The sequence below is a fragment of the Capsicum annuum genome, chromosome 3 (genome assembly GCF_002878395.1).
Source record: "Capsicum annuum cultivar UCD-10X-F1 chromosome 3, UCD10Xv1.1, whole genome shotgun sequence".
Lineage (NCBI taxonomy): Eukaryota > Viridiplantae > Streptophyta > Magnoliopsida > Solanales > Solanaceae > Capsicum > Capsicum annuum.
This window is the reverse complement of record NC_061113.1, coordinates 193177689-193195066: the sequence shown is the minus strand read 5'-3', so window position 1 is coordinate 193195066 and position 17378 is coordinate 193177689. Positions and strand designations below refer to the sequence as shown.

The 17378-nt window shown below is 29.0% G+C and overlaps 1 protein-coding gene across 1 annotated transcript; it reads right to left on the bottom strand.

The window, feature by feature from the left end:
- Positions 1 to 5912: 5912 nt before the first annotated feature.
- Positions 5913 to 13193, bottom strand: LOC107863437 (acid beta-fructofuranosidase AIV-18). The gene is given in 7 exon segments (NM_001324862.1): positions 5913 to 6379; positions 6580 to 6667; positions 6761 to 6996; positions 7075 to 7236; positions 7747 to 8606; positions 12535 to 12543; positions 12810 to 13193. Coding segments are annotated over 7 exon segments (1932 nt in total). The 5' UTR covers positions 13186 to 13193; the 3' UTR covers positions 5913 to 6178.
- Between the last annotated feature and the right edge of the window lie 4185 nt (positions 13194 to 17378).

The following is a 17378-nucleotide window of genomic DNA, read 5'->3' as shown; positions in this document are numbered from 1 at the left end:
TACTAGCGGTAGAATTACTTCAAGTAGTAGATATACCCGTGTAGGCACCGCTTAGTCAATCTTTTGAGGAAGAAGTAGGTGTACCTTTAGGTGTAGGTGCTCACGATATGGATTATGTAGAAGCTCAGAAAAATTACGGTATAGAAGAAGAAAATGAAGTAGATGCGGTTAATTTAGACAAAAATGATGAAAATATTGGTGAGACACCCACAGTAGAAAATGCTAACGTTAGATCTGAATCAGTTAATCTCCCTCCCTGTCCTCCCCATGCCCCAAGAGCTCGTAAACTAACTAGTATTGCATAGTAATTTTTTAACTGTATATCAGATATTAAGGTGCAATGCAATATTTATCAACAAATATATAAGTCTAAAAGAGGAGGCAAGCAAGGGGGCACGGGTACGTTAATGAGACATATAAGTGATAATCACGAAAGAGCGTTAAATATTGCATGAGGTGGTGCGGATGTTGGTGGGCCAACGCAAACTAGAATGGACCCAGCAACCGATCAAGTAATGAAGAAATATAATAAATTGAGGGACCGGGAAGAAATAGCTAAAATGGTAGCTGTGGGTTGTTTGTCTTTTAGTTTTCCTTCTTCTGATGCCTTTGTTCATTATATTCAAACAATTTATAATCCTATGTTTAATGGTATTCCTAGAACTACTTGTAGGGCCGATATTTTTAGACTTCATTCACAATATTATTTTTATTTATCAACTTGTTAAAAAATATTTAATGTAGAATGTCCCTAACTTCTGATCTTGGTCGTGCTGTAAATAAAAATGATTATTTAACCATTACTTGTCGCTGGATAGATAGTAATTTTGGTATGCAAAAACGTGTTCTTGCTTTTTTATATGATAAAGATTGTAAACATACTGGAGATTTTATTGCTGAGCTGATCGCTAAAGTTGCAGAATTTTACGGTATTGAAAATAAAATCTTATGTATTGCTTTTGATAATGCTTCTAACAACAAGACTGCTATAACAAAGTTAAAATCTAAGCTATCTTCGTCATTACCTGAAATTTTCCATGTTGAATGTGCTTGTCATATGTATAATTTAATTGTAAGAAATGGTCTTGAATTTTTTGAACTTTATATTGAAAAAATTTAGCTTGCCGTTGGTTTTATTCAAGAAAATAATCGTAGAAGAAGAATTAAAGACTTTAAACTTAAATGTGAATAAATGAACTTGCACCGATATTGATGCCTAAAGAATGTGATACTAGATGGAATGCTACGTATGATTTTTTTTAAACTTGTTATAAATATAGAGTTTTTATTACACTATCTTTTAACCAATATTGTGGTTCGTTTGCTGATTTTGCCCACTACATGCTACTTGATTCTGAATGAGCTGTAATTAATGATCTTGTTAAGTTTTTGAAAATTTTATATAGCTATGGTTGAATTTTCTGGTGCTTATTATCCTACTGTTTGTAATATTTTGGCATATATAGCTGATATTTTTTGTTTGCTCAAAGAATATAAAAATAAAGAAGGTTACAAAGAAGCTGTTGGTGTCATATTTGCTAAATTTAAAAAATATTTTTTTTTCGATTCTCCCTATTTACTTGGTTAGTGCTATGCCAAATCCGTGCATGAAATATACTACTTTGTGTCACTTTAGTACTCTTATTTTTGCTAACTTAGAGATAAATACGAACAATGATTCTGATGATGAAGAACAAGAACAACCTGATTTGTGGACGGCTATGGCCGATGCGAACGCTTACATAGATAAATTATATAACTACTATGCTGATTTAGTTGATTTAGCTGTGCCGACAAATATCACTCCAACTGTTGCTACTCGTCCTCTCGAGGAGCCATCATCTTCTAAAAGGCCGACACATAGTGATTTTCCTAATCACTTTTATGATTTACCTTGTTGGAAGAGTATTAAGGAGGGAGCTTACACATCAACTTATCGGGAAAAGCTGAAGTACTATCTCCGATTGCCGCTAGAATATCGCAGACGACGGATTAATATGTTGGATTGGTGGAGAAATAATGAAGCACAATATCCAGTGGTTTCAAGATTAGCTAGATATATCCTGAACGTTCCAATGTCAACCGTTGCATCGGAGAGCGCTTTTAGTCAGGGACGACAGCAGCTTGGAAACAACCGACATTCATTGGGAAGCAATGCAGTGAATGTTCTAGTTTGCCTTAGAGATTGGATTAGAGCCGAATGAAGAAATCAAGGAATAGAAGCGGAGCCGAACGACGAGCAGAGATTTGAAGAAATTATGACTTCACGGAGAACTCAGCAGAATCAAGTCCAATGTATGATTTTGCCCCTGTTGACTTTAACTATCCTATGCAAGTTGCCGCTAATATTAACATGAATGAGTTGGAAAAAATAATGCAAAATTTATAGATTTTTCATGCATGTAAATTATAAATTTTGGATCATTTTGCAATCAATAAAATTCAACATTCATTCACTCCTTAGTCCTTACTTTGTAATTTTTTCCATTTAATGATTTAAATTAAATTTTTAGTTTAAATCAAATACTTAGTTTTAATATGTTACTAAATTACTATAACGTATTATTAATTTATTATATTAAGTAGCATATGCTTTATTTAAAGAAGTACATATATTTTATTTATGTACGTATACATTGAATGGTACGTATATATGTTTGTATATTTTCTATAGTAGTATATATTTAACGTTAACATGTGTATATATTTTAGAAATTAGTATATAACTATATATTAGGTGTGTGTATATATTTTAGTATGTATATATTGTAGTATATGTTTTATTTAAAGTAGTACACATATTGAATGGTACGTATATATGTGTATATATCTTTTATAGATGTATATATTTAACGTATACATGTGTATATGTTTTATAAATTAGTATATAACTATATATATAGTGTGTGTATATATTGTAGTATATATATTGTAGTATATTTTATTTAAAATAGTACGTATATATTGAATGGTACGCATATATGTATGTATATTTTCTAAAGTAGTATATATTTAACGTATACATGTGCATATGTTTTATAAATTAGTATATAACTATATATTTAGTATGTGTATATATTGTAGTATATATATTGCAGTATATGTTTTATTTAAAGTAGTATATATATTGAATGGTACGTATATGTGTATATATATCTTCTATAGATGTATATATTTAACGTATACATATGTATATGTTTTATAAATTAGTATATAACTGTAAATTTAGTGTGTGTGTGTGTGTGTGTGTATTGTAGTATATTTTATTTAAAGTAGTACGTAGCTATTGAATGGTACGTATATATGTGTATATTTTCTAAAATAGTACTCCCTCCGTTTAAAAAAGAATGACCTACTTTTCTTTTTAGTCTGTTTTAAAATGAATGACCTCTTTTCTTTTTGGCAATACTTTAATTTCAACTTTCCACATGACATATTTAGGACCACAAGATTAAAGGGCATTTTGGTACATTTGACACAACTTTAATTAAGGTCATACGATTCAAAAGTCTTCTTTATTTTCTTAAACTTTGTGTCAAGTCAAAGTAGGTCATTCTTTTTGAAACGGAGGTAGTATATATTTAACGTATACATGTGTATATGTTTTATAAATTAGTATATCACTATATATTCAGTATGTGTATATATTGTAGTATATATATTGCAGTATATGTTTTATTTAAAGTAGTTCATATATTGAATGGTACTTATATATTTGTATATATCTTCTATAGACGTATATATTTAACGTATACATGTGTATATATTTTATAAAGTAGTATATAACTATATATATAGTGTGTGTATATATTGTAGTATATATATTATAGTATATTTTATTTAAAGTAGTACGTATATATTGAATGGTACGTATATATGTGTATATATTTTCTAAAGTAGTATATATTTAACGTATACATGTGTATATGTTTTATAAATTAGTATATAACTATATATTGTGTGTGTGTGTGTATATTGTAGTATATATATTTTAGTATATTTTATTTAAAGTGCTACGTATATATTGAATGGTACATATATATGTGTGTATATTTTCTAAAGTAGTATATATTTAACGTATACATGTGTAATGTTTTAAAAATTAGTATATAACTATCGATTTAGTGTGTGTATATATTGTAGTATATATATATTGTAGTATATGTTTTATTTAAAGTAGTACATATATTGAATGGTACGCATATATGTGTATATATCTTCTATAGGCGTATATAATTAGCGTATACATGTGTATATGTTTTGTTAACTATATATTTAGTGTGTGTGTATATTGTACTATTGTAGTATATATATATATATATATATTAGTATATGTTTTATTAAAGTAGTACATATATTGAATGGTACGTATATATGTGTGTATATTTTCTAAAGTATATATTTAACGTATACATGTGTATATGTTTTATAAATTATTATATATATCATTATATTGTAGTATATATCTTGTAGTATATGTTTTATTTAGAGTAGTATATATATTTAACTAACGTATAGTATAGTCGTATGCACAATTACATGTGTAATTGTGTATATTTATTATGTGTATATATTTTTTAAATTCTAATGTAGTAGTATATAGTATATATATAGTGTATATATAGTGTTTAACGTATTTAAAATGTATATAGATGGGTATATATAATGTATTTTGGAGAAAAAACTTTGTTTTAATTTTTGACCGGAATTTTAACCAATTTTGATCGGGTTTAGGTGGGTTGGATCGGGTTGGGTTAAGTAGACCGGTTCAGGGTTGTTTTTAAAAATTTTACTGTTGGGCCCAGAACCTTATCGGCCCGTTTAACCAAATCCGAATCCGAACCAGACCACAACCCGGTTAAATCTCACAGGCCGATTCCAGGTTGACCCGGTTCGGCCCACTTGACACCATAGTGTGTGATGAATGATAATCAGAATTGTAGTTTTTGACGCTATTCGAGTAGTATTATTTTATAACATGTCTTTATTTTTCTTATTCGTTTGGCAATCGATATAAATTTGATTAATTTTCTTAAATTTCTTTATTTGGTCCTTGGGGTTATAATTTTTTGAATTTGAAATTTATAGATTTTCACATTAGGTTGAAGTTTCAAGAAATAGATACAAGGCTAACAAACAGAATGATATGTTCTTATTCTCATTTTTCTCCGTCTGTTTTCCTTCTTCATGCTTGATATTTTAAAAAAATTTGTTTATCACCATATTAGTTCTATTTTTTTCATCATTTCTATTGTAAAATTTCATTTCCTTGTAAGGAATAATATTTTAAACTCAATGTAGAAATTGTATCTTTATTCTATTTCTCTACTATAATTTTTATTGTAATTTTCCTTATTCTTCCACTAAATCTTTTTTAAATATTTATATAAAAAAATATTCATAACTAACCGAAGCACGCACATATTTACTAGTTACTTAATATGAACAATGGATATAATAATTTTTTACATACATATCAAGAGGAGAGTCTTAGAAAAAAAGGAAATAGAAAAAAGATAAAAGTTTAAGATATCAGCTACAAAAACTAGGTCTAGCAGATGCGATATTCAAAATATAATTAAAAGTTAACGAACCACTTAAACACAACATATAAGTATAATATTACCGTTATAAATATAGACGACTTGTAATACTTTAATGTTGATCTATGATAATAAACAAACATGCAGCCTTTTCCTGTATGCTGAGGATTACTTTGCCCCAAATAGTCCAGGGGACAGTGGCCAATAATCATTCATTTGGTTTAGGTCTCCTTCGTGTTGGTCAAATAATTACTTGTTTTACATTTTGTAAAATAAAAAGTGAATCAAGTGTATTGGAAGTGTATGCAGGAGAGTCTAACCCCCATCATCAGTAAGAACTAAGAAGCCAATAAATTATTTGTACATCGGTAAGAACTAAGAAGCCAATAAATTATTTGTACATATTTGCTGAACTTTCTTACTTTTACAGAATCCGAGCTATTGGGTTCACAGAACCCATATCATATGGTAATCCGCCCACGCTGACACTGCTGGGCAACAATAGCAGTCCAGAAGAAAAATACTCCACTAAAATGGCAAATAAATCTACATACTCTACCGTACTCTCTATCTTGGATTTCTTGATGGGACGGTGGAATAACCTTCAAATGAGAAAAGAATGAAGAAGATATAAATCACAACTTTTGCAGTGGGAAGGATCGAATATCAGCCGACTCAAGTGACCAAATCTTGAGGGAGGCAGTCACAATAGCCCCTGTAGCATTGTTGAAAACGAAGAGCCGTGCTGCTCCATTCACTGCCTTTGTTGGATAAATTCGCGATGTTATCACTGTTCTTCCTCCTTGAGCAAAGCTCTCCACAATTGAGTGGTCCACCTAAATTCAGTTTTATAAACTTTTACTCAAATCGATCCACAAGATGACAAGAACAGATACATGCAACTGCCAACTACTTTAATTTGTATCATAATACATTTTAGTGAACCAACTAGACAAGAGCATTATTTCAACAAATTGAATGATATGACTAAAAGAATTGAATACAAGTTTGATATAAAGAATTGAATATCACTTACCAATAATCTCATCCTATGTTTTTCACCATCCAACACTGGTACTGAACTACCATAAACTTGCTTAGCAACTCCAGGAGCCTCTGAGGATCTGCATCAGATCACAACACGCTACTTTATTAATGCCCATTTTGTCAAGGGCTATTAAGACAAATTAATGATGCCAGATAAAGTAGAAGCAAACCTAGTTTGATCAGCACAGAAGTGAGCCTCTGCTCGGCCATCAGCGCCTCTAGAAATGTAGAAGTAAACTGGAGTTAACTCGGACAATGTTTGATCAGCAATTACAACAACACCAAATGGTCCCAAAATGCCTCTGCTAGCAGCACCTCCACTAGTAGAGCAGTTGTAACCTACATCTGCTTCAATTATTCCCTCGAGCGTGACTCTGTCCACTTCAAATGAGGCTTCTATATCAAACTGCACCGTTGCCAAACAAGTTTTAGTACTGCAGATTAAGCAAAAAAGTTTGGATTTTTAAGAATAGTAACAACAAACCTGTGCAGCTGAGTCAACATGGAGTAACTCAATTGAGCCTGGTTGAAGATTGACCTCCTTCACTTTAGGATCACCTGATCTTAAGCTTTCAATTTCTGCAACTGGCCACTGAAGTAGATGTGTCCCTGTCTTCTTGTCAAAAAGCACTGTCCTTGGAATACTCTGTTATTAGTATAGGAATCTATTAGAGACATCATATTTGAGAATTTAAAACGAAAAATTTATCAATTCTCTTCACCTATCAATGCATCGATATATTTGACTGAAATTGCTTTGCATACAATATCAGAACGACCCTGTTATTATATTCTGTCTACATGCCTGAAGAGTGTTAGGACACCACTAAATTGGTTATAAAAGGTAGATCATCATAGTTGATAGTCGGGGTATAATGTTGATTCTGAGCAAAAACTCACTATTATTAGAAACCTCAATTGATAGTCCGCGTACATATAATGAAATTACGATGAGTCCTAACTCCTAAGGTTCCTATAACACCAGCTTAACGAATTGAGAATTGAGGTGTAATATCCGCTCATTTCATTGATCGTACAGCTTTCTCAAAACAAGGAATTTTTAGGGAGGCCTCCGGCTTATACATATAATTTGGCACGATTATTGTGATACAACTAGAAGATATGTATGGTACAAAAATGTTAATGAAGTCCATACCTGTACAGATGCCCATCCCTTTTGGAGGTCAGCAGATTCACTGTCAGTTTCCCCAATCCATCCCCAAAGTACTCTTCTTTGTTTCTTTGGGTCATAAAATGTCTTTGATGCATAATATCTCCCATAGTCCAGCCTCAGCCCAATTCCACAATCCAAATCTGGATTATCGGGTGAAAATTTGTTCTTTACCGGGTCATATGTCCCAATAGCATAGTGATCTTGCTTATTGTCATCTAAACTTGCTTTTAGAACGTGCTTTATACCCGGCCCGTTATATGATGTGTCCAACCCGTTTGCCTCTAAGGTGGATACCGGGTAAAAGTCCACACACTCCCACATACCCGTACCCGGAACCGCATGCAAAACTCCATCCAATAGCTTAAAACTTGTAAAGTTGGAAGTTTCATAAACAAGTGCAATACCGGTCTTACCAACCTTGGACCCAATGGTTAGCAGCCATTGCCCATTTTGGGGTCCGGTCCAAGCAGTAGTCGGGTCTCTAAAGTCCTTGACACCAATGCCGGGTGGGGGAACCAAGACGGGGTTGCCCTGGTATTTGACCCAGTCAAGGAGGAGAGGATCAGATAAGTTGGCGGGGTACGCAAGATTTTGCACCTGCACATAATCATCGGTATCACCAGTATAGAGCATCATGATCAGACCGTCAGGTAGGATGGTAGCGGACCCAGTCCAAACACCGTTGATATCGTACCATTGATCAGGAACCATGGCAAAAGGCAAGTAAAGCCAGTGGATCAAGTCAGTGGATACTGCATGGCCCCATGTGATGTTTCCCCAAATAGCAGAATCTGGATTGTATTGATAAAATAGATGGTACCATCCCTTGTGGTACAATGGACCTGTTTAACCAATATATTCACGTCAGTTGAAATTTCAAAGTAATTATACGAGGTTACACGTTTTAGTACATCCGTTTCAAAAAGTATATGAACTATTTTGAGTTTATACGAAATTTAAGAAAAAAAAAAAAATTAAATCTTATAGTTTTAAATTAAAGTTACGTTAAATATATCAAAATGCATGTAATATTATCATTTTAAACATGTTACGTAAAAAATTAAAATTAAAATATTGTCAATAAAAGAAAATAATCAAATACTAATATAACTACGTAATTTGAATTGTAAAAAAGCACTACGAAATCTCAGTATGTTCCGTACCAAAATTGCCATGCTTTCTACGCGAAAAAAGATGACGCTCATTTACTTACTTGAAACTTCCCCGCGAGTTCTTATTTTCGCCACGGAGTTCTTATTTTTGACTTTTGGCTAAGATTATGTGCAACAACTAAGCAAATTTAATAAGTGACATATCCTCCTCCCTCTAAAAGTAAATAAATAAACTTGTGAATTGTATATTAATATTACTACCATTTAGAAACGCGCAGGCACCTCTTTATCGACGTGTCTGCTTCTTCTGTAATTTAACTGTATTATTCTTAAATAATTATTATATATTATTTATATATTTAAAAATTAATAATATTTAATAAAAAAAGTAAAATAGACAATTATGACATATTATGACATATATGCTTCAATTGTTTCAATCGTAATTTTACTATATTACTCTCTAATTAATTTATAAATCATCTAGGTAATAAAAAATAAAATTAAAATAAAATGATAAATTAACTTTTGATGTTTTAAATTACTTGGCATCTTATATGAGACCCACTTAATTTTTTTCACAAATATTTTTTATAGCAATTTTGTTATATTACTTCTAATTAGTTATTATGGGTTATTTAATACATGTCTGATTCACCACATCGAGATATTTGGTTGGATCTTACATATTAGAAAATTAATCATGTTTAATAGAAAAAGTAAATTAGACATTTATAACATCTCTGCTTCAGCTGCGTCAATTGTAATTTTATTATACCACATCAAATTAATTATTATAACTCATCTAAGTATAAAAAATTTGATAATATTAAATAAAAAGGAAAATTAGACACAAATTAACTCTTATTGTTTTAAATTAACTTGACATCTTATATGAGACTCGCTTAAATATTTTTGAAACAATTTTGCTATATCATTTCTAATTAGTTATTGTGAGTCATTTAAGACATGTTTGTTTCACTACTTCAATTGTGCTATATGATTAACTTTCGAAATTATCTCGGTGTCACTTAAATTAGAATAGAAAAAAAGATATTATAAATCACAATAATTAAAAACTCAAACCATTTTTAAAATATAATTGACTATCAATGCCACAAAAGTTTGAACAAGGAGAGTGATATATAGTATTTGAAAATTACATAAAAATCATTATAAATTATAATAGTTGATAACTAAATATCTAAAAACATACTAAAAATATGATTATCTAAATTACATTTATATCACATAAATTGAAATAAAAAATAATATATATTGGGTTCGTACTGACATGGGCCTTGACATCTAGTATATATATTAAATGTTGATTTTTTTAACTTTTTCATATATACCTTTACTGTCCACATATTAAATTCTCTTAGTAAAAATCCTACTCGACTAACTTGTTTGACCATGAAAGTCAAAACGTATTCATTTTATTTGATATTTTAAAGATTAAAATAGATTTAGAATTGTGTTTGACCGTAATATTCTTTTAAAAAAAATTAGACTTTAAATATACTTTTTTATAAAGTAATAGAAAAAATTAAGTCCAAAAAAAATAAAACAGTTCAAGAGGTATTTTTTAAAAAATTAAAAATTGTGAAAACATGTATTGAAATATATTTTTTATTTATATTTATATTTTTCTAAATAAAAAATATTTTAAAATAAAATAAAAATATATTTTAAAATATTATAAATAATATTTATGAACAAACCTCTACTAATTTTCCAGATGACAATAGTAGCGGAGAGGCCAAGAAAACCTCCTCCATTTCAAAATATATACTTATAAAAGAGAAAAGACAAGTGAAAAGATGGATAAATAATTTGAGGGGCCCCAACTCTTACATTATTAGTACTCCCGTTACAAAATAATTAAATTATTGAGATATTTATTGATGTTTCAAAATAAGTAAATTATTAAATTTTTTTCACATTTACCCTTGTAATTTGATAACTAATTAACTTTAGAAAAGGTATTATAAGGTCAATTTTTTCTTTTTTTGGGTAAAAATAAAAAATTATGTTAAATTTATGTCTTTAATATTTTTTTCTTAATATATATATCAAAATTCAACAATTTATTTATTATAAAACGGAGGAATTATTACATTACTACAAAAGGTAAGACCCACACAACGTGAAAGATGCCCAGACATTGTATAAAACAGACCAATCATGTGATTCATTTACCAGAAATGTTGCCCAAAAGCATTACTAGCCACACGATGTCATGTTAATAATCCCAATTATATTGGAACCACATGCCTAATTCATCAAGTTCACGTATCTTTCACCCTCAGGCCTCAGCCATGTATGAATCTCTAGAAAGGTTAGAATATACTTCATCCCTCCTTTTTAACTTGTCGTGTTTATTAAAAATTGCTATTCAAAATACTTATCGGTTTAGAAAAATAAGCGAACTGATTCTTTCTTTTTAATTTTATTTTTAAGCTAAAATGTGATGGAAGAAAAAAATAATAATAAACTGAGACCAAAGAATGGTATAATTATATTTTTCTAATTAGTGCTTTCCTAAGGATAAAAGGTAAGAATGTCAAGTAAAAAAACCAAGGAGTATATAAGAGCCCACTATTATGTGAACTCGGCTTCTCTCCAATTTTTTAGGCTTCTATTTTGATGTATGATACTTGTCAAATTTATATATCAACGGTGTAGATTTTTAAGTAGCCAAGTACCTTAATTTTATATATATATATATATATATATATGTGTGTGTGTGTTTAAGTCTATTCAATTTTAAATCGCAAAAAATTTGTGACACCAAAGCATTTTCGTTATTTATACCAGACTTATTTTTCCATTCACGCACCCAAAAAATTGTTTCTTCATAGATGAAATTTATACTAATTCAAAATCAATATTTAAACAAGTTGTTTGATGAAGAAAAAGCATTGTAAATCATGAAATAGAATTTTCAAAATTAAGATATTAAATAAAAGTATTGAAATTACTTTCCCAAAATATTAAAGAAATATAACTGAATTTTTTAATAGATAGAACTTTTTCAGAAAATAGATAGAATCTTTTAGAAAAAATGTTTACACATCACGATCGTTGTTGAAAAACTCATTTGATATCCAAAAGTTTGACGCAACTCAATTGAAGTTATTCCTTCCGGTCCCAAATTTTGAATTTGAAAGCTGGATATTTCCTTACCAAAATTGGAGAACTTAAATAGCAACATCCATCTCTTCTTTTAATTATGATTAATTAGTATACTTTTTTGGTTAAAAAACTATTTTAGATCTTTGATATTTAAGTAACATATCTAAGCACAAACTTGGAAAAAATAAAAGAAATGGAGAGGACCTGAATCCTTTAATGCTAAGAAATCCAAATGATGAAATTGCGAATTACTTCATTAACTAATGATTTTCTTAGCCATGTATGATAGGACTGATAGGTTTAAACCAATGAAAAACCATAATTAGCTAAAAGGTAGATAATAATACAATCATGAGAAAATTAACTAAGCCGAGTGTCAAAATTTCTTGTCATCATACATAAACTTTTAGATTGGTTATGGTAACTATTCCCACTACTATTTTATTGTTTTTTTTTCTTTAACCAGTAACCTAATGCTCTAAGAATGACAATTAGTACTAGTAATTAACGTTGAACTCACCATTAGGATCTGCAGCATAAATAGCATCCATTCAGAATCCAGAAGATACCCCCACCAGATCAATAGCCATAAGAATCATTAAGAAAAAGCTGGTATAAGTATCTGGAATATTTCAATTTTGAGATCAAATGAAAGGGAAACTACTCGCTATGTTTCATTTTATTTGGCCATGTTGACTCCGTTTCTTTTTATCAAGTCAACATGGCTCTAAGTAAATTATAATGAAGAGAGTAATTTTCTTTTTTAAAAAAAAAAAGTAAAAATAAGAAAGTTACCGTTCATCCAATTTTTTTGAGGTTGAAAATGATAAGCAGTTCTTTGCCAGTTAAGCATAGCATTGGACCACGCGTACGAAACTTGACTAGTACCTGAAACATCCTTAAAAGTCTTCTCCGACACTCCCTGAGAAACACCTCTTGACGGGGTCGCCGGCGTCAAAGTCTCCGACGCCGACGGAGATTTATTTTGCAAGTTGGGAGGTTGGTTGTTGAGAATAACAAAGGCGGCTAAATAAAGCAAAAAGAAAGAGGAGAGTAAAATGACGGAGACAACTTTAATGGACTTCCGGTGACCGGAATCGGGTTGACCCGGGAGAAATGTGTAATGGGTGGTGGAGGTTTCCGGGTCATAACTGGAAGGGTGGATGGCCATAAGGGAAGATGGAGGAATGGGAAAGCTACTACTACTTAAGTCTATTGAGTAGTGCTGCTGTATATATAGATGAGCAGAGAAAATGGCTGAGTTGTGGGGCCAAGTGAATTGAGTAAGAAAATGGTTGTATAACTTGGGGGTAAACTTGGGAGGGATTTATAGGCTGATTTAGCTTTTCATTTAAATGTTTAGTTGGAATATTGTATTTCTCTGTGTCTCAAATTATCTATTTCGTCTTTTTCTTTTATATGTTTTTAAGCGAAACTTTAATTAGAAGGATTTTTGATAATTTATTCTTATTTATATCTTAAACTAGTGGCGGTAGGTCATGCTGAGCACGGATTCAACATATTAAAATTAAATTTTTTAAAATTATTATGAAAGCAATGAAATAACTCCTCATAATTAGGTATTGATATATTTATATATAATATGAGTATATTTAAGAATTTAATCTCAGTTTATATTCTCTCGATAATTTTACTATTTTTAGATCTTTCATTAAGTGTTAAGAAAATATATTTATGCATGAAGGAGCGTAAAAAATTAAATAATTTAAATAATTTAAGTTTTTAATTATTCTGATTTATAATACTTTTTCTTCTATTTTAGTTTAAGTGACACTAATATAATTTCGAAAGTTGAGCAAATAACAATTAAAGTAGCGAAGCAAACATGTCTTAAATGATTCATAATAACTAATTAGAAGTGATATACAAAATTGTTATAAAAATACGTTTGAAAATAACTTAAGTGATCCTCATCTAAGATGTCAAGATAATTTAAAATATCAAGAGTTAATTTATTATTTTATATTTATTTTACTTTTTTTTATTAAATACTATTAATTTTTTAATACTTAGATAACTTATAATAATTAATTGAGGATGATATAGTAAAATTATGGTTGAAATAGCTAAAACAGACATGTCACAAATGTCTATTTTACTTTTTTTTTATTAAATATAATTAATTTTTTAATACATAAATGAAATATAATAATTAATTAAGGTGATATAGTAAAATCACAGAGCAAGCAGTGGGTGAAAAACATATCGATCACCGAAACGAAAAAGTTTACGTATTTCATGCTTTATTTATTTGTACGTGATATAATAAAATTACGATTGAAGTACCTGAAGCAAGCATGTAATAGATGTCTATTATACTTTTTTTAAACTTAATATTATTAATTTTTTAATATATAAATGACTTATAATGATTAATTAGGAATGATATAGCAAAATCATGATTGAATCAGTTGAAGCAGACATGTTATAAATATCTATTTTACTTTTTTTTAATTATATATTATTAATTTTCTAATACGTAATGACTTATAATAATTAATTATGAATGATATAGTAAAATCATGGTTGAAGCAGCGGAAACAAACATGTCATGAATATCTCATTTAATTTTTTAATTAAATATTATTAATTTTTTAATACATAAATGACTTAAACGATTTATAATAATTAATTAATGATGATATAGTAAAATCACGGGTAAAGCAGCTGAAATAAATATGTTATAAATATCTCTTTTACTTTTTTTAATTTATATTTAATTTTTAATATATAAATAACTTATAATAATTAATTAAGGAGATATAGTAAAGTCACGATCGAAACAGCTAAAGCAGGCATGTCATCAACAAGCTGTCTGCTTCAGCTGCTTCATTTAGTAATAGATATTAGTAAATGATCTATAATAATTAATTAAGGGTGATATATATAGTAAAATCATAATTAAAGTAGCTGAAGCAAACATGTCATCCACAAGTTGCCTGCTTCAGCAGCTTCATTCACACTTTTATATCAGAATAGATATAGTCTAACTTTATTAAATATTAACTTTATTTATATGTTATCACTTTATAATTAAAGTGTTTTTAGTCTTCAAAAATAATTACTACTACGAATAAATAAAAAATAATTAATTTTTAAACATTTAAAATAAAAAATATTTTACTAACGTATATGATGTAGCGGATGAGGATGTTCCTTCCTTAATCAGAGGTCTTGATTTCGAGTCTTATGTAAGAAAAAATCCTTGGTCTGAACGACTTTCTCCCAAATGGACCCTAATCCTTACTCCCTCCGTCCCAAATTGAGATGACGTATTGATTAAAAAAATAATTAATAACATGCTTAATTTACCATAGTATCCTTATTAAATGATGTTTACATTTTAATTTGAAGAAAAAACAATTAATGCAAAGAATAAAACATGATTTTTTTTTCTTCTTGATTAATGGAAAAAGATAAGTAGAATGAAAAATCAAATTAGAAAATTAGGGACGAATAATTTAGAACGGAGGAAGTGTTTATCAGGTTTCAATGAGTATTGGACACCAAATGAAAAATAAATAAATAAATAAATAATAATTTGAGATAATTACTTTCATATTTTTTGTTTTAATTTAGTTATTTTATTTTTATTTTTAATTTGTTATATATTTGAAAATTGTGTAAAAGATATTATATTTTAAAAAATTGCATAAGAATATCACCAATTACAATATTTAACAATTTAAATTATTTCAAGGCGCATAAAAAATTTGGTTGACTCAAAATTCTATCAATGCAACATAAATTGAAAGTTGTTATTTGAAAAAATCGTGAAAAGTAATATAAATTATAAAAATTAATAAATTAAAATATTTAAAAGAGATATAAAAAATTTGTAACTTTTCCAATTCTATCAATGTCATATATTACTTGAAAATTAAATAGAAAATCTTGTAAATCAATGTCATATATTACTTGAAAATTAAATAGAAAATCTTGTAAATTATAATATTAATAATTTAAAATATTTAAAACTATATAACAAATGTGATTGACTTTCTCAAATATTCTTTCAGTGCCACATAAATTGGGACAAAAGAAATATAATATAGTATTTAAAAATTATGTAAAAGTACAATAAATCAATAATTAATAACTTAAAAAATTTAAAAATCATACAAAAAATTTGATTGATTTTTTAAATTTCATTTATGCCACGTAACTTAGATTTAAAAAAAGTAATATAAATTGAGTTTGTGCGAACACTCGCTCTAATATCTAGTATACAAACAAGTACCAATCTATATCAAAGATAAAAAATTTAAGTCATCTCTGGTGGCTCAGAAAATATTTATATAATTATATATAAACTTTTATGATACATATTTCTCTTCCCCCTTCCATTTTATATGATGTTGTAATTACTAGGCATGAAATTAGAAAAAGATTGATTTAAACTTGTAGTCTAAATAAGTTATGCACGTTTATTTGGTTATATTTCATCCCATTAAGGGTGTATTTGGTCTGAAAGAAAATATTTTTCATAAAATATTTTTCAGTTTTCTTATGTTTGGTTAGCTTATATGTTTAGGAAAACATTTTTCAAACCAACTTATTTTCCTTAAATCTAAGGAAAATGACTTTCCTTCAAAAAGTAAGGAAAACATTTTTCAAAACTCTCTTTCAACCTCACTTTAAAGTTGAAATATTCATACAATTCTTAAAATCATCTACCCCTCCAATACCATATCACACCTCAACCACCCCATCCCTATCCCCACCCTATCCCCCTACCCCCCACCCCCCCCCCAGTTCAATTGTTTTAAAAAGTTTCTTAGTCCATCCCTTACCCCCACCCCACCCCACCCCACCCCTAACCCTACCAATTCCCCTTCCAAAATCAATATCTACATTTTCTTAAAAAATTCAAACTTTTCTCTTACCCACACCCCTACCCTCTCCTCTTACCAGCCCCTCTCTCATCCCTCCCCCCAACCTAAAAAGGAATAAAATTAAAATTTATTTTTTAAAAAAAATTCAATTTTTTTCTTCCCCCTCACTCCGCTACCTTGACCCCCATCTCCTACTAACCCCCGCCCCTCCCCCCCGACCAATTTTTAAAATACTTTTTTAAAAAAAGATTAAAATTTTTTTCTTACCCCACCCCTACGAACTATTCTGACACCCTCACCCACTCGCCTGCCAACTCCCTTCCCAAAAAAGGATTTAATTTTTTTAAATTTAATTTTTAAAAAAGGATTCTAAAATGTATTTTTACACTGTAGCTAAACACTTAAATGTATTTTTTTGAAAATATTTTTTCATTCACCAACTAAATACTTGAAATTATTTTTCGAAAAATATTTTCCATCCATAAACCAAACATAAGAAAATAAGTAA